The 18,093-nt window shown below is 39.7% G+C and overlaps 2 protein-coding genes and 2 long non-coding RNA genes across 26 annotated transcripts in view; all 4 read left to right on the forward strand.

The window, feature by feature from the left end:
- LOC127376922 (mucin-5AC-like) overlaps positions 1-18,093 on the forward strand; it is a 59,286-nt gene that overhangs the window by 35,932 nt on the left and 5,261 nt on the right. For 12 of the 22 annotated variants that reach the window (XM_051424369.1, XM_051424367.1, XM_051424368.1 and 9 more), the window contains exon 7: positions 58-906. The exons of 1 other annotated variant lie outside the window; for it this stretch is intronic. In XM_051424369.1, the coding sequence (XP_051280329.1) occupies positions 58-192 (135 nt within the window). In that variant the 3' untranslated portion in view covers positions 193-906. Of the gene's footprint in view, positions 1-57; positions 907-5,008; positions 5,589-15,229; positions 15,973-18,093 lie in introns of those variants that run through there. 9 more of the 22 variants (XM_051424316.1, XM_051424318.1, XM_051424321.1 and 6 more) reach the window with 4 other exon arrangements.
- On the forward strand, positions 1,450-5,002 carry LOC127376930 (uncharacterized). 2 transcript variants are annotated; one of them, XM_051424382.1, is made up of 7 exons: positions 1,450-1,504; positions 2,469-2,825; positions 3,282-3,467; positions 3,832-3,854; positions 4,017-4,054; positions 4,149-4,257; positions 4,787-5,002. In XM_051424382.1, the coding sequence occupies exons 1-7, from the start codon at positions 1,465-1,467 to the stop codon at positions 4,961-4,963; spliced, it is 930 nt and encodes a 309-aa protein (XP_051280342.1). In that variant the 5' UTR covers positions 1,450-1,464; the 3' UTR covers positions 4,964-5,002. The 2 variants fall into 2 exon arrangements, with proteins under 2 accessions (XP_051280342.1, XP_051280343.1); XM_051424383.1 differs by lacking the exon at positions 4,787-5,002 and having other exon boundaries at positions 3,747-3,854; positions 4,128-4,257.
- LOC127376952 (uncharacterized) lies at positions 8,302-9,221 on the forward strand. The gene is made up of 3 exons (XR_007887585.1): positions 8,302-8,372; positions 8,456-8,577; positions 9,073-9,221. It is a non-coding gene; the product is annotated as an uncharacterized LOC127376952 (long non-coding RNA).
- LOC127376959 (uncharacterized) lies at positions 13,532-14,722 on the forward strand. The gene is made up of 3 exons (XR_007887593.1): positions 13,532-14,013; positions 14,501-14,529; positions 14,624-14,722. It is a non-coding gene; the product is annotated as an uncharacterized LOC127376959 (long non-coding RNA).

Here is an 18,093-nt window from a genome sequence, read left to right on the forward strand (position 1 = left end):
TTACAACTTAAACAGTCACTAAGCGATAACCTTTGACCTCTGATTGTTTTCTTTCAGACTGAAGATGACCTGAGTAAACTCACCTACTCTGAGGTGGATTTGTCCAACGGTGCAGCTGCTTTGCTCCACAGCGCCCCCCGTGGTGATGCAGATAACGTGGTCTACTCTGTGCCTCGGTCAGAAGCGAGCTAGGATGGCAGCCGCACCTAAGACGCTTCCCCTCCTCTGTACTCTACTGTTAGTTTGCATCAGCTCCAACGCTGTCGACGCCACATTGACTCTCTCAGTGGTCAACAGGTGAACACACAGTGGTTTGAAGGAGTCACATTCACACACAAATCTGTTTGTCAGCTCCTTTTACTGCTTCTACTTTAAGTTAAGCTTCTCTTAAATATTTTGGTTAAAGATATTATTAAAATGTTTGACTACCAGCTGGTGTCTAATTGTAAAGACTCACTGAAAGCAGGATGCTAAGAGTTAAAGTTCAGCCCTGGGACGTGAATGAGCCTCTGTTATGTCTATATCAGTGACACAAAAGAGAGACTGACTGAAAGGTTTAACTTGTGTTGAGCAAAATGTGTCTGGACGTTCTGTAGTGAACCAACAAAAAGTACTCTGTGAGGGTCCTGCAGTTACTGCAGAGGGGCCACCAAAATATACTTTGAAAGTGTTTTTTATATTGTACACGTTATTGTAGGCCTAGTTTACTATGCAAGATCATTTAAAACAGTGTGTTAGTTGGGAGTCTCTGCTCTGTCTCTCTATCCATTAGATACGACAGCTTTTTGTGTGTAGGTTTTAAAATGCTTTTTTGATGCTGTTAATTTATTGCTATGTTGCAGTATTTATCTATTTTCTTGAGTACAAAATAAAAAAAATATTTTTCAACAAGATAAAGAAAAAGAATTGTGCAGTCTGTCCTTGTTAGTGTCATTCATTTATTGGACTGAAGCACGAACTCTCACTTTATTTAAGAACAAAAAATAGACTCAGAAAAGGACTAAGATAGAGGTTTCTAGCAGTAAAGGTTAAAATGCATTTAATCCTTTTCTAGTTCACCGACCACTCAGCACGCTTTAACATTCACACACTGATGGTAGACGCTGCAGTGCAACGTTGTCTTTCTTAAGGACACGCCGACACTGTCTGGTTTGAGGTATTGAACCAGGAACCTTCTGATTACTAGACAACCTGCTTTACTTCCTCAGCTGTTGTCGCCCCCGCAGCAGTGCAGACAGACTGTACTCACACCTTTTTTTTTTTAAAGATATGACATTAAAGGCGCTTCAAGCTCCACCCAGGCCAGGTTTTACTGTATAATGCACTCACACAGTTGCACGTAGTTGACTCTGCAGTGGAAAAAGTGACAAAAAAAGAGAGAGAGTGTGTGCTGTTTGGAGGAGGGACTCATTTCCTGGTTTGAAGAAAGAAGACAGGCAGCATTAAACCATCAGAGCCTCCAAGATGAAAATCCATCACTCTTTTATCATCTTCTTCTTCCTCTGTGAGTACACTTTTGTTCTGTTTTTACTGCAGTTTCCCAGAAATAGTCTTCTTTTTCCTTTTACTTGTGCCTGTTGTTCTGCTGTTCCTGTTATATGAAATGTAAATGATATAAAATGCATTGCAGGTTTTAATATGTTATAATAATAATATAATATGTTCTGCTGCTTCAGTCTGACTGCAGCTGAGTTTGTTGTTGCAACACAGGAAACCATGTATCTACTCTTCTTTGGAATATACAGAAAGGACAGTTGGAGGGCTGTGAGAGCAAAGACAGTTTTATTTTAAATACGTTTGGTTTTTCTGACTCACTGGTTCCTAAATCATTCTGTTTACTTCGCCAGAGCTGAAAACAACTCCAGAAGAACAGCAGCACTTCAGCTGTAAACTATGAACAGAATCTAGATAACATTAGTCTCATCAAGGGGTTCAAACTCTTTCATGTCAAGGACCCCCAGTTTAAATGGATTTTGTCTAAAAGAATCCTCTCTGAGCATTTTTTTAATTTTAATTTTGAAGAAAATAAAGCCTATTGATTAATAGTCAATGAATGATGAATCACTAGAAATGTCTGTCAGAACGGCCAACCTTATTTCTTCTGTTGTTCCAACTTCCAAAAAATGTGGTAAAAGTTAAAATATGATATTCCTCCTCTTGCTAGCCCCTTAAATCCCCATCAAAGCCCCTTGTTGGTCCCTGGACCCCAGTTTGGAAACCACTGAATTACATAACTTCTTGTGTTGTTCGCTCTATATCATGATTTCTCCAGAATTGCTTACCCCACCTTTAATTGGTACAATGTACATTTTCTGTTGGATTAAACTGTTACCCTTCAGTCACAGACTGGTTGAACTGGGCAGCTCCCAGTATGAATCTGTGGATCTGTGTGAATGTGAGACACATCAGACTGCAACATCTTACAGGAAGAACACATAGTAACTGTTGATTATTCATCTTTCTAACAGCACTGCAGGATGGAAACACTGGTTTCATCAAAAAAGAAATCCCAGTCCGCACAGGAACTGAAGGAGGAAACATCACAGTTGGATGCTCCTTCGTCTTCATCTTCTCTAGAGAAAGAAAGGTCTTATGTAAGGAAAAATGTGAAGGAAAAGACATTCTTATTGAAACAACTGACAACAGAGCTCAGCGAGGCAGATACAGCATTGAATATAAAGAAGGATCCTTTGGCTTATCTTCATCAGTTCTGTATGTGAGCATCACAAAGCTGACTAAGTCTGACTCAGGGCGGTACAGATGTTGGTTGGACAGACGTTTTCTTCTAGATTCAAGCAAGGACTTTGAGCTCAGAGTTGAAGATGGTGAGTTTCTACTGAGAGTCATGAAATGAAGTGTTCACTGACAGCTGCTGATGTTTCTAATAACCCAACATGTTTAGTCTAACAATTATATTGGGAGCTGTATGGGGTCGGCAGTGGCTCAGGATGTAGAGCGGGTCGGCCACTAATCAGAAGGTGGCGCTTCCATCCCCGGCTCCTCCCGCTGCTTGTCGAAGTGTCCTTGATCAAGATACTGAACCCCAAATTGGTGTATGGCACAGAATCAAGAGCAATGAATATGTTTCAATGAGTTAGTTTCAGTTTTTGATGGCAGTTGCCATCACTGTATGAATGTGTGTGAATGGCGAATGTGGCCTGTAGTGTTAGTGTGCTTTGAGTGGTCGGAAGACTAGAAAGGGGCTGTAGAAGTACAACACTGATAAATGCTCCTTTAAAAGCAACAGTTCATCTGTAAAATATCTGAAATATGTTTCACAGCTCCAACCGCTTCAAAACCAAACTGGAAAACCACCACCAAAGCACCTTTTACACCATCAGTCCCATCAGCCTCCACACCGACAACAACACAGAGTTTAAGCTCCAGTTCAGGAAGCTCCACACCTTCATCATCCTCCCCTGAAACCACCAACCAGCCTGAACAGCCACAGAGAGCTGCAGGTCCAGGTACATTTACAGCATTCAACAAAACCTTGTTTGTGAATATGTATGTACTGTAGGTATCCAAATATATGAATGTTTATGTTTGTCTGTGTGGAACTTATATTGATTGTTAGTTAAAAATATACTGTTACGTTGATCTGAAATGTTAGTTGATATTAATATTAGTTTGAGAACACCGTGTGACTGGACCCCCGGGTCCTACATGTACTTAGGACTCCCAGATACACTGTATTTTATAATGAACCTGTGTCAGTGTAAAACAACCTTGTTCTACTGCTAAAGCAACCACAGGTTTGCTGCTGTACGTGTGTCTGACTGTGGTTGCCATGTTCATCATAACATCAGCTGCTGTGCTGATATTCTTCAGGACGAGGGCCAGTAAACTCAAAGGTGAGACAACAGGAAACACACACATATCAAAGGAACTGAACATCGGGTAGCTATGGGTAAACACTTGCTTTTCCCTTACAACAGCCTATGGAAATCCTTGATTTATGCAGTTTACAGATGTTTCAACAGTGGATCTAATCTTCTGAACTGCATGTTTTTCAGAACCTGCTCTGGAAACTGAGTATGCTAGTGTCACAGAGGTGAGTTTGAGTACATTAGGGACATCTCGGTGTCATTAGTGTTTGTGACAGCAGCTGATATTAATAGAAACAGACCCCTGTTCTCTTCCTGCAGGCCAACAGAGTGTATGAGGAGATCGGAGAGCAGGACAGACAGAGCAGATCTCCTCCTGCAGAAATATCTACAGTGTACACTTAACACTGCAGCCAGTTCTCAGAAGAAAGTGAGTAAAAACTCTGGTAGGGTTTTTGAACCTACATTTGAATAAATCCACAACTTGACATGATGAGAGTTTTTTTACACATTTCATAAAAGCTGTTTCTCTATCCCACATCCAAAAACAGCAGTTGTAAAATGACTATTAAATTGTTCAATTGCTTTTTTGTGTTTGGATCCAGGAAGTGTTCCCCTTAATGTTGAGTTTAATAAGAAAAATACATAATATCTATTTATGTCCAATTTATTCATCAAGAGAGAAAAGTAACCAATTAAGAAACAGGGACCAGGTCAGTCCTTAAAAGCCCAGCTGATATCTAAAACAAAGACAAGGAATTACAGATGGTTATTATCTTAGAATAACATACAGTATGTGGACAATACAAATCATCTCTTCATACCTGAATTATTTATTATTTATTTCTATTCAAATACAGATAATCTACAGAGCCACAAAGTAAAATAAAAGCTTCAAGTTGCTATTAAGACTAAAACAGTAAGTGATAACCTTTGACCTCTGCTCTTTTTTTTCCCAGACTTCCAGTAAATCCACCTACTCTGAGGTGGATTTCTCCAACGGTGCAGCTGCCTGGCCCCACAGCGCCCCCTGTGGTGATCTCGTCGTCTACTCTGTGCCTCGGGTTGCAGCGAGCAGCCACGCCGAAGACGCTTCCCCTCCTCTGTACTCTACTGTTAGTTTGCATCAGCTGTAGCTCCAACGCTGTCGATGCCACATTGACTCTCTCAGTGGTCAACAGTCACAGTTTCATTCACACACACAAATCTGTTTGTTCCTGTAACAACCTGTGAGAAGTTACGGCTCTCAGCTAGCTTCAAGTTGGAGCTCCTTTTACTAATTCTACTTTAAGTTAAGCTTATCCTAAATTTATATATAAGATATTATAGATAAAGTGTGACTACCAGCTGGCGTCTAATTGTAAATAAATTCAGCCCGGGGATGTGAATGAACATCCTCTGTAATCTCTGTGGGAAAGTGATGTGAAACTGACTGTTTCACAACCTCAACCATGTGTTACCGAGGTGTCTTACACAGACTCTAAAAGCTACCTTGTGTGTCTGTATGAGACGAAGACGGTTGTGACAAAGCAGCATCAGTAGCCTATTTGATTCAACGATTCAAGGTTATTTTACTGTAATTTACAACACAAGGCTGTAGAATGAAATTTAGATATGGTTGCCTTTATACTACTGCCTCCTAGTGGGGGAAAAGTGCATCTTTAATGCTTATTAAATGATGTTGACTTATAACAGTTTACCCTCTTGTTATGCTTTATGAGCAATAAAACTTTTGTCTTTTAACAAAATAAAGGAAAATCAGCCGGTGCAGTGTCTTTTTCATATCAAGTCTTTTATCAGTGTCTTTGATCAGAGATGGGGACTCGAGTTTGCGACTCTGACTCGAGTCACACTTAAGTCGCACACACAGAGACTTCAGACTCGACTCGGACTCGTGTTTTGGGACTCTTGAACAATCATTATGTTTTCTTTTTTGGCGTATTAATATTGAGGAAACTGAAACGTGTGACGAGCTTAATGTGATTCCTTCCTTTTTTTTTCATGGTAACCATGGTAACCATATTACGCATTGGGTGCACGCCTCGCGGCCTCACGCACTAGTACCTCGGATGACGACTATGGCGACCGGCGGCACACCTCTCAGAAACATGTGGTTCCAGATGTGTTTTGCTACACATAAAAATATTAGCTATATCATCCAGATCTTATTACTATAATTAACAGCCTAATTAAAGGCTCATTACAACCAGAAGAGACATATGACTTTTATTTTTTAGAGACTAGAGACTCGTGTGTGTGTGTGTGTGTGTGTGTATATATATGTGCGTATGTAGATTTTACTCAGAAGTGTGTGTCTGTGTGGGTGGGTGAGTGAGTGTGTGCATGGATGGGGGTTACATACAAAAAAAATGATTTGACCACCCTTGTTTCTTCAGTTTCTTGTTCATTTTAATGCCTGGTACAACTAAAGGTAAAATTGTTTGGACAAATATAACGATAACAACAAAAATAGTTCATAAGAGTTAAATTTAAGAGCTGATATCTAGCCATTTTCCATGGTTTTCTTGATAATAACCAAAATCACTTAAGTTGCAGCCATGCGTTTTGGCAAAAATTAAAACAAATTTGCTTTGTTTTTGGGCTTGTGGTTCTCCATTTTGAGTTTGAGGATGTTCCACAGGTTTTCAATTGGATTTAGATCTGTTGATTGACCAGGCCAAGGCATGGTTTGAATGTTCTGGTTCTCCATCCAGGCTTTAACTGACCTTGCCATGTGGCAAGGGGCATTGTCTTGTTGGAAAATCCAGTCATTCGAGGCAGGAAAGAGTTTATCAGCTGATGGAAGAAGACTGTTTTCAAGAGTAGCACTGTATGTGACCTGGTTTATTCGCCCTTCACACAATTGCATTTGCCCTGTTCCACCCATACTGAAACAACCCCAGATCATCACCGATCCACCCCCATGTTTTACTGTAGGGGCAAGCAGTCTGGTTTGTAGGCTTCTCCAGGCTTCCTCCTAACCAGTAAGTTGGCTGGAGTGGGTATCAACTCAAGATTGGATTCATCACTGAAGAAAACCTTAGCCCAATCATCAACAGTCCAATCCTTGTGATCCCTAGCAAAGAGTAACCGGGCGTTCCTCTGCCTTTCGTTGATGAAGGGCTTCTTCCATGCCCTGTGTGACTTCAGACCAGCTTCAAGAAGTCGGTTTTGAACTGCCCTTGCTGAACAAGTCACATTTTTCGACAGTGCCCACTCATTTTTAAGGTCCCTGCAGGTCTGACGACGATTCCTGACACAAGAACGGATGAGTGCACGATCATCTCGTGGGGTAGGAAGACATTTCCTGCCTCGACCAGCTAGCAATTTGGTAGTACCATGTTCGGCTTGCTTTTTCTTGGTGTAATGAACGGCTGTCTTGGAGATCTTTTTGGCTACCTGTCTCTCACTCATGCCAATTTCCAGCAGTGCCAAGATGGCTGTCTTTGTGGCTTCACATAATTTTTTTTTTTTAGGCATTATGTGAGAGCCAGGGTTGGACTGGCCATCTGGCATACCGGGCATCGTCCCGGTGGGCCGGTCCGGTCCGCTATGTTTTTTTTTTCTCTCTCTAAATTCCCTCCAATTTGGCCGGCCAATTGGCTACAGAGGGCTAGCAGTGTGTTGCCAGTATGGACACATATTATTGGTCTATGTTTGTCATTTTCAATCAATCAGTGCTGTCAATCACAACACAAACCAGGGTGGGCGGGACCTCATGTCATGGGCCGGAGTGGCGGGACGGGCTGCTGCTGAGCTGAAGATGGATAACCGTAAGAAACGCCCGGGTGGTGCTGAAACACTGCGACTTAAAAAGCTGAAGTCTCTGGAGGTGGAAGCTGCTAAATGTTGGACATTGACAGACCTATTTGGTGCCGGGGTCACCACCCCAGCAGGTGCTGCTGCGCCGGGAGACGAGCGAGTGGAGGCAGACATGGTGAGTAACGTTAGCCTGGTTTTTCCATTGAATGTGATGGGACCTCATTAACTGCATACTTGTGACAACATATTAGCCCAGAGTTGAAGGGCTGTGACTGTTGGTAGTTGTGGTTGATTTGGTTTAAATATGCCGAATTGTGATATTATGGGTTATTATTGTTCTAAGTTAGCTAACAGCTGCTAACGTCAGCAGTCTCTTGTTGCCATAGCAACAGTAACCATTGACATGGACTGATGACTGTAAATAGAGATGCAGAATCTGTATTGTAAATACAGATGAGATACTTTGAATTTTAGCACAAAATACAAGTAAACCTAGAGGAAATAATGAGTTTAATTTGCAATATTTGCCATTGAATTTATTGTAATCTTTCAATTCATTTATTGTTTAATGAGGTGATAACTATTTTATTTTATGTTTTATGAAATCATACTTAATTTGTGATGATTAGAGACTTAATAATGTCTCCATGTCCCTCTCAGGTTGAACACTTGACATGTGAGAGCCTGAGGAGTTGTTCCCCCTCCGTCCATTTTCGAGGACTTGCTCTCTTACTGCCTCCACTTCACCACTGTTTGGCTACTGAGACGTCTCTGATTTGTTGAGTATGTCATGTGTCTTATAATGTTATATGAATTCATACTTGATTTGTGATGATGACTTAATAATGTTTCCATGTCTCTTTCAGGTTGACCACCCTATATATGAGAGCCTAAGGAGTTGTTTTCCCTCTGTCCCCTTTTGAGGACCTGCTTTGTCTCCTCCATCATTCACTGGGCCACTTTTGGGTTCCTGAGCTTATTTCATGTGGTGAGAGGAATGCAATATGTGTATGTTTAAAGGTTTATGTGAAGAAACATACTATATGTGTGATAAAATGACAATTGGTAATTCACAAATGTCTCTATATTCTCTGCTACCATCATCTCCTGTCAAACAGGAGAGAGAGAGAGAGAGAGAGAGAGAGAGAGAGAGAGAGAGAGAGAGAGAGAGAGAGAGCTTCGTCTTGACTTTGGGAGGTTATTATGCAACTTGTTTTGTCTCAGATTGAAACAAAAGGTTTGATTATGATTATTTCCTGGTTGAAGATTTTCATATTGATGATTTTAATTTCAAACATCTGCATATCTTTTAAGTTCAATTAACAGTTATGCAGGTAGGCCTTAGGGCTCTTTTGAGACTTCAGTCATCCTTCATGACAGATACATTTGTTCACTAAGTGTCACTACATCACAAAAAGGCTACATGGCTACATATACTTGTCAGTACACAGATACTGAGTACAAGTTGTGTTTGCTGTTGCAGGTCATGAATTTGGTGAGGAGTGGAGCTGGCTGGCTGCGGGCGAGGAAGTAGGGCAATATATACATGTGCACATACACGTATATGAGAATGCATATCTATTCAGACCTGTAATTCATGTCTTAGACTTTTTCACACAGCTATAGATCATTATTTGTTTTTCAATTCTCTATTCATGGTTTCATAATGACTGAGTCACCGTTAAAACAAATGAGTTTCAGCTCTAATGCTGCTACTGTCTGTAATATGTTTCCATTTAGATTATTTGTCAGGAGATTTTGTTATTATTGTCCCAGTCTGGTTTTAACTAATGCTGGGCTTACACCAAAAGATTTTCACAGTCACAGACTAAAAACTGAAAGGGTAGCATGAGGGTTCTTCCCGTTAGTCTCGTCCCACCCCTAGTCATGACATAACTTCTGTTGTGATTTGACACTATAATGAATAAAGACTGATTGATTGCTATAGCTGTCAATTTTAGTCCTTGAGTTCATAGTTACGTGCTTTATTTGTTAACTGCTATCAAGGAATATGACTCTCCTTTGTAGTATGCATGAGACGAGATTTGTGGACTTCTATGTAGTGTCTGCTGATAATGTACTGGGCTGGTCTGGACAGAAAATGCCAGGGCTGAATTTAGGTCCCAGTCCACCCCTGGTGAGAGCTGACAACTTCTGAGTTGTGCTACGGCTTGAATGTAAGCAGGAAACCACTCTAGGCCTTTGCATGTGCAGTGCTGCTTATGACATGAAATGGCCTCTTATATACCCTGGGAACAAAATTAAGCTTAAGCATGTCAAATAGGACATAAAGTATTAAGGAATCAGCTGCATTTTTTGTTGTGTTCATTTCATTCTTCAGGTAATATACCTTTAGTGGTACCAGGCATTAAAATGAACAAGAAATTGAAGAAAACAAGGGTGGTCTAATAATTTTTTCCATGACTGTATGTAGGTATGTGTGGATATTTATTTATTTTTAGATCTTTTTTTAAATACACAGAGGATAAATTGCTCAACCAATTTCGTTGTTACATCTGTGACAATGACAATAAAGAAATTCTGATTCTGATTCTGATTCAGATTTTTTTGTACTGAGGCACTGAACACTCACTTGGACTAAGAAAGGCAGAGCCTGAGAAGGCTTGGGTCCTTCAACATCTGCAAAAAACTGCTGCAGATGTCTTACCAGTCTGTGGTGGCCAGTGTGCTCTTTTATGCTGTGGTTTGCTGGGGAGGAAGCAGCAAGAAGAGAGACAGACTGGTGAGGAGAGCTGGCTCAGTGGTGGGCACAGAGCTGGACTCTCTGATGACAGTGGCAGAAAGAAGGACCCTGGACAAACTCCCACCACCCTCTGCACAACACCTTCACCAGGCAGAGGAGTGTGTTCAGTGGCAGACTGCTGTCTCAGTCCAGCTCCAACAACAGACGGAAGTAAAGGCAGGGAGGACAATAGACAGTGGACAATTTCTACCTCTATTTGCACTGTTTTACTTCCATTTGCACTCCACTACATTTGCACTGTTTACTGTTTGCTACTGTTCATTTTATATATTATATATATATATAATATAATATTTTAGCTTTTATTTTATTTTTAATTCTATTCTTAAGGTTAGGGTTTTTAATTTTAGTCTAATGTATGTTTAATGTATGTTTTGTATTTTGTATGCTACTGGATACTTGAATTTCCCTCAGGATAAATAAAGTATCTATCTATCCATCTATAAAGAAAAAGAGAAACACAATTATGGACCAAAATGACTAAGATATAGATTTTTAACAAACACCAGTATTCAGCTATTCACTGATGGCAGAGGCTCATCAGGAGCGGTTCGGGGTTCGGTGTCTTTCTTAAGGACACTTATGGGTTCTGGGAATTGACTGATTACGTACACTTTGCTCTGCGGTAGAAAAAAAAAAGTGACTAATAAAGATTGCAACAGATTGCTGCTGTAAGTTACAATCAGACCCAGTTTTTATGTAAAATCAAACATTACATAATAATGAGGGGTGGAGAGGTCTGTGTGTGTGTGTGTGTGTGCTGTTTGGAGGAGGGACTCCATCATTCAGAGTTGTGAGGAGTTCCTGGTTTGATGATGAAGAAAGAAGAGAGGCAGCGATAAACCATCAGAGCCTCCAACATGAAAGTCTGTCACACTTTAATCTGCTTCTTCTTCCTCTGTGAGTACACTCTGTATCACACTCCTTTGACTTATTTTACTACTCTTTCTTTTATTTGACTTATTTCTTTATTCATTTTAAACTTTCCAGTTTTTGTGGTCAGTTTGTCTCCTTGTTTTCTGTGGTTAAACCTGACAATCAGAGACACTTTTACATGCAGTTCATTACAAGTACTAACATAAGTATTTGATATTATTATGATGTTGGCGTGTGTATGTGTGTTTATGTGTTTGATTGTGTATGTGTGTGTATGTGTGTGTGGGGGGGTGGGGTAATATGTGACAGAGAAGCTTCCCCATTGATCTCTGGACAGTGACGGATGTTGGAGTGGGCATTGAATACCAATGGGGTGTGTATGTGGGTTCTGAATGACAGTTCTGCTACTGACCTCAGATCAGTGTAGTGTGGTGCAGACCGCTCATAGCTACGTGAGGTAGCTGCTGTAGAGACCTGCTTTTCTCAGAGATAATTTTGGGGAAGCTATATGCTTCCCCCAGCCTCTTGGAACTGTCTGTGAGAACTGAATACGTTTCTCAGAAATGTTCCTCTTTTCTAGAGTCTGTTTGTCTGCTGTGCTTGTTTTAGATGTGACACAATGCATTGCAGTTGGTTTTTGCTTGCTAACAGGGGAATATGTTGTATGTATGTGTCATCCGCAGACTTGCATCATTCGATGAAATGGAAATATTCTAGATGTGTTCTGCATTTTTTTATACATAAAACTCTAAAGTTTAGCCTGATATATTTGGTATCTTTGGAAACTTTGAAGTCTCCACTATAAAGTTCTGTGTGAACAATGTTTGGATGATGAGTTGGTAATAACTGATCAGTGGGATTTAAGAGGATTCAGTGGGTCACAAATGAAAAAAAAAAAAAACAGAAACATTACAAAACAAAAAGCACATTTGTTTGAACTTGGCTGTTCAAAATCTTTGAAAGAATCCAAATCAAATGTCTGTTGGATTAAATTGACATGTACCTTTCAGTCACAGACTGGCTCCCAGTATGACTCTGTGGATCTGTGTGAATGTCACTGGAACATCTTACAGGAAGGACAGATAGTAACTATTGATTGTTCATCTTTCCAACAGCACTGCGGGATGGAAACACCGGTCTCATTAATGCAGAAAACCTCATCCGTACAGGAAGTGAAGGAGGAAACATTATAGTTGGATGCTCCTTCTCTTTCTCTGGAAGCAGGAAGATCTTCTGTAAGAGAGAATGTGAAGGAAAATACATTCTTATTCAAACAGATGAGGACAGAGCTCAGAATGACAGATACAGCATTGAATATAAAGAAGGAACTTTTCCAGCATCTAAAACAATTCTGTATGTGAGCATCACAAACCTGACTAAGTCTGACTCGGGGCGGTACAGATGTTGGTTGGACAGAAAATGGTCACCAGATTCAACCGAGGACTTTGAGCTCAGAGTTGAAGATGGTGAGTTTCTACTGAGAGTCATGAAATGAAGTGTTCACTGACAGCTGCTGATGTTTCTAATAACCCAACATGTTTAGTCTAACAATTATATTTGGAGCTGCATATTTCCATCATTGTGAACACTGATAAATGCTCCTTTAAAAGCAACAGTTCATCTGTAAAATATCTGATCAACTCAAACTGTCACACAAATGGACACACTGCAGTTGATTTGAATATTGTTGCAGCAAACACATTGATGACCTCCTGCATTTAGCTGTATGATTAAAACTACATTGATACATTGACTGTTTGCAGAGAATTTGTGTTATTTCAATGAAATGTTACCACAGAGTTCTTTGTATCTGTACAATCAGTATCTGATTGTTTCATTGTGTTTTTCATGTTTCACAGCTCCAACCACTTCAAAACCAAAGTGGAAAACCACCACCAAAGCACCTTTTACACCATCAGTCCCATCAGCCTCCACACCGACACAGAGAGCTGCAGGTCCAGGTATGTATGCAAATATATGTGTATGCTTATCTCTATGGAAGTTATATTCATTGTTGATTAAAATTATTTTTGTCATATGGTATTGATTAAATGATTTCAATATTTTGACCATTGGTACCCTCAGGTCCCACATGCACCTGGAGAGCAGCTATGTACGCTCCCTAATATATTTTATAATGAAAGAGGAAGTGTAAAACAAACTTGTTCTATGAAACAAACAACTACAGGTCCGCCGCTGTATGTGCGTCTGACTCTGGTCGTCATGATAATCGTATTATCAGCGTCTGTGCTGATATTCTGCAGGAAGAGGGGCAGTGAACCCAAAGGTGAGACTATAGGAATGCAATGGAACAAAAACTCGTTGAAACCAACGTTCAAACGTGAAAACAATATTCTCAAAAATCACAAACTTTAGTATGTTTAACACATCATGTGTAATCTGAGTAATTTTAAGGTGGGGAAAATGGGGAAAATGTAATTTTCTGCTGTTATGATTTTAGGAGGACCCTGGATCAGGCTCTCTATCAGAAATTCATTTTTGTGTTGCTATGTTATGTACTGTTGTGTATAGTGTATGTTGACATATGCAAGTGGCAAAGATGAGTTTCCATTGTATGCAAAGTAATCTGAATCTGAGTAGAAAGGTTAGTGGCGTTATTATTTCACACCTATCACACTGACAACAAAAAACTAAACACTGACCAAAGGTATCATGTCTGTCAGCTCGTGTTGAAAAGCTCAGTAATCTAATGGCTGCCTCAGTATTCCAGAGGATCTTGAATGAAATGAAGCTATCGTCAGGACATCTCGAACTGCAGACAAGGTCAATTATTAGTCTTTATATTAGGGATTTTTAATCCATGGAAGATTTATGTTTGTAAAACTTTCCCACAGCCTATAAAAGCACATTTTGAAGTGCAATGGAAAGTGCCAAGACCTAGAACATAGAAGGTAGAAAACTTCCCTATCTCATGGGTTCGTTGAGCAATTTATACACTAAATACATAAGACAGGATGACTGAACTTTTAAAGTATTATTTTTTGGGCCTTTTATGCCTTTATTTGATAGAGAGAGATAGACAGGAAAGGGGGGCAGAGAGAGGGGATGACTGAACTTATAGAGTTCTCTAGATGTTGTAGGAACTCAAACAGGAATGTGCGAAAGAGACTTTTTAGTAGTGTTACCATCTCTTTTCGATTAAAAGTAGCTAAAACCTGCTCCAAAAGTCACTAATACTTTAACAACCTTAGCCTAAATGGTTTTCTGTGTTTTAACATTGGACTTAATCTTCTGTACTGCATGTTTTCAGAACCTCCTGTGGACACTAGTGTCACAGAGGTGAGTTTGAGTACATTTGGGATATTTCAGTGTCATTAGTGTTTGTGACAGCAGCTGATATTAATACAAACAGACCCCTGTTCTCTTCCTGCAGGCCAACAGAGTGTATGAGGAGATCAGAGAGGAGGACAGACAGAGCAGATCTCCTCCTGCAGAAATATCTACAGCTTACACTTACGCCAAATACTCCAAACCAAAATGTCATGACAACCGATTTGCCACTGGAGCAAGTTCTCAGAAGAACGTAAGTAAAAACTTTGGTCGGATTTTAGGTTTTAGAAAAAAAACATCCATTAACACAACTTGACAATGTTATAACTTGGATTTTTACATGTTTCATAAAAGCTGTTTCTCTTTCCCACATCCAATGACAGTGGATGTAAAATGCTTTTTAAGCTTTTTTATTGTTCAGTTTTTTGTTTGGATCTTTGTGAAAATGTTTTGTTGCACAACAGAGGGAATATTTTGGGTCAATAGAGAGAAAGCTGTCCTAAAAAATATGCTATATGTGTATGATAGATAATAACATTTCAAAGAAAAATGTTTCCCTTAATTTTTTGTTTAATGAGAACAATATCTATTTATTTTCAGTTTGTTCATCAAGAGAGAAAAGTAACCATAAAATAAAAGCTTCCAGTTGCTATCAAGACTAAAACAGTCAGTAAGTGATAACCTTTGACCTCTGATTGTTTTCTTCCAGACTGAAGACGACCCGAGTAAACTCACCTACTCTGAGGTGGATTTCTCCAACGGTGCAGCTGCCTCGCTCCACAGCGCCCCCCGTGGTGATGCAGATAGAGCCTTAATACATTGATTCATACTTTTACATCCATTTTCCAGTCGACACTCTCCTTCCGTTTAAATCATTCCCTGTCTCAATTTTGTCACATCTTATCTCAACCTTGCTTGATTTTGATCTGTCTCTGCCTTAGACGTTGTTGGTTTCTGTGGTTAAACATTATGTTCAGAGTCTGGTATGAAAACAGAGACTTTCAATCGGCAATCAACTTTTGTTGTTTGTTTTAGTTTTATAGTTAAATCATTGCATTTTGTTGTATTTAGACCGTCCCAGTCAGCAAAAAGATTCAGTGTCAATTTATCTGCCTCCTTCTGCACTGACAGCGACGCCAGTTAGCAGTCATAGAAAAAAGCTGCGAAACTGGTGAATAAAAGAAAAGTGAATGTCGAAATGCAGAGAACCCGCCCAGTCTGTAGATAAAAACAGTTCAATCAAATTTTTTTTACCATATCATGCAGCCCTATTAGACACTAATGAAGACCTGTGAATATTATATTCCATTTCTCTCAAGAGATCCTCATTCATTTTACACACTATAGCTTTAAATCTTTATATTTTATTAAATTCATTAATTGTCTCGTTTTCAGTTTCATTGTTTTTGCATGTTTATATGTAAATCACTTTGAGTTGCCTTTGTATATGACATGTGCTGAACTGCCTTTCCCTAATTCTCTTCTTTACTATTAAAACTAAAATCCTTTATACTGTAATCAACCTATGCAATAATAAATGTATGAAGGAATCATTTGAGAGTTGAGAGTTGAATTTTGGTACCACAGTGCTCTGTTTACTCAGAGGCACCACCTGGTAGTGATGCAGCAGTATTCACAAATATCTGGACTGAATCACGTCCTCTTGCCTGGACATCCCAGTTTGGTGTCATATTTAACACAGATTCATTCATAACATGTTAAAAAATGGAAAATAACACACAAAATGTAATGATGTGTTATGGCCACATTTAACAATAAGTGATAAGCTTAAGTTCAGTGATAAAAGACATTTGAGGAATGTCTGAAGATTTGTAAATTTATTGATTTCTAATGACACCTATAGATAATTCTATGCACCGATGTGCCTCAATAATGTAGTGTTGTGTCACAGTCCGTCAGTCATCACAGTCCTTTATTGTGAAGTTTAATTTTGTATGTGTTTCCTGTTTTATTTTGTACTTTTATACCTGTCCCTTTCATTTCAGAACCCTTCACTTCCTGCCCTTGTGTGTTTTTCCACCATCAGTAATAGTTTGCCCCGCCCTAAACACCTGCACCTGCCGGATTACCCCCACACCTGTTTAGTTTACAGTCACTGTGTTTCCTCCCTTCTGTGCCAGTTCGTCTTTGTCTTCTTAGTCAAGCGTTCCTGCAATCTCTCGTGTTTCAACAATAATTTCTGCTTCATATTTACACAGATCCACAGACACTGGGAGCTGCCCAGTTCAACCACAACCTGCAACTGCTGGTGAAATGGTGTTAATACAACAGTTATTACTTGTTCCTTATATGTGACAAAAGTTCTAAAGCCTTTTGTGCTACGTGATGAATTAATGTTATTTGAGTCGGTTTGTGCTGAAGACTACAAGTTAGAAAATGACAACAAAATCTGGAGGTGTGGCGTTGGAAAGCAGTACATTTACCAGACTTCTGGAGAACTGTTGCATTTTGGGTAATGCAGGCAAAAGGTTTTGACAAGGAAGTTCAGGACTCTTTGAGTACTGCTCTCAGAAAGAGGAACTCTGCCTTTTTGTGATCTTACCTCAAACCACAGGCATCCGCTGTTTAAAATAGTAGGAAGTCCTCAGGCTGCATGTTTCTGTCTCAGCAGAGTTGCTGAACAGTGATAAAGATGTTCTTTAAGTGGGAGATTTGATGTCTGAGGATACAATAGATGCAAATTAGCTGTTAGCTAACTGTGGTGCAATTACTTTAAATTGTGCACGGTCCCTGTAAAAATACTTTTTTATAGTGGCATCCAGCAGGTGCCGTTGTACTCTTGCAAAAAAACAATTCGTTTTTTTTTTTCAAACTCTCCTTCCAAACGCAAAGTAAGTAAGTAAAGCTTTATTTATATAGCACCTTTTTGACACAGAGATCCAAAGTGCTTTACAAACAACAAATATACATAAGGGTATAACCATACCCAATCAAACAAACATAGGGAGCATGTAAATACAGACAAAGGAAGATAAAACAAGAGGGAAAGAATAAAATAAAAGAGAGACGACAGATGAGGAAACAAACGAGGAGATCTATAGAAAGGCCTGTAGAGGAGCCGCTTAAAACCGTCCACAGATTCAGTGAATCTGAGTGAATGGGGAAGACTGTTCCACAATGTTGGGGCTTAAACAGCGAAGGCACGGTCACCTTTAGTGTTACAGGTAGAGCGGGGAACGGATAAAAGGCATTTGAGGAGCAAAGTGGCCGAGGAGTGGAATGAGGAACAAGGAGATCTGAAATGTAACTGGGGGCAAAGTCATGAAGTGCCTTACATGTAATCAGTAAGATCTTATAGTTGATTCTGAATTTTACAGGAAGCCAATGAAGGGATGCGAGAACAGGAGTAATGTGGGACCGACGACTGGTTCTGGTTAAAAGTCTGTAATCGTTTAATGAAGCCTGACTGAGGCCCGTGTAGACGGAGTTACAGTAATCTAGACGGGAGAAAATGAAGCTGTGAATTAATTGTTCAAGATCTCTGGAGGACAGGAAACTTTTGATTTTTACTATATTTCGTAGCAGCAGGAAACAGGACTGGACAAGTTTTGT

This window comes from Dicentrarchus labrax, unplaced genomic scaffold (genome assembly GCF_905237075.1).
Source record: "Dicentrarchus labrax unplaced genomic scaffold, dlabrax2021, whole genome shotgun sequence".
Classification (NCBI taxonomy): Eukaryota; Metazoa; Chordata; class Actinopteri; family Moronidae; genus Dicentrarchus; species Dicentrarchus labrax.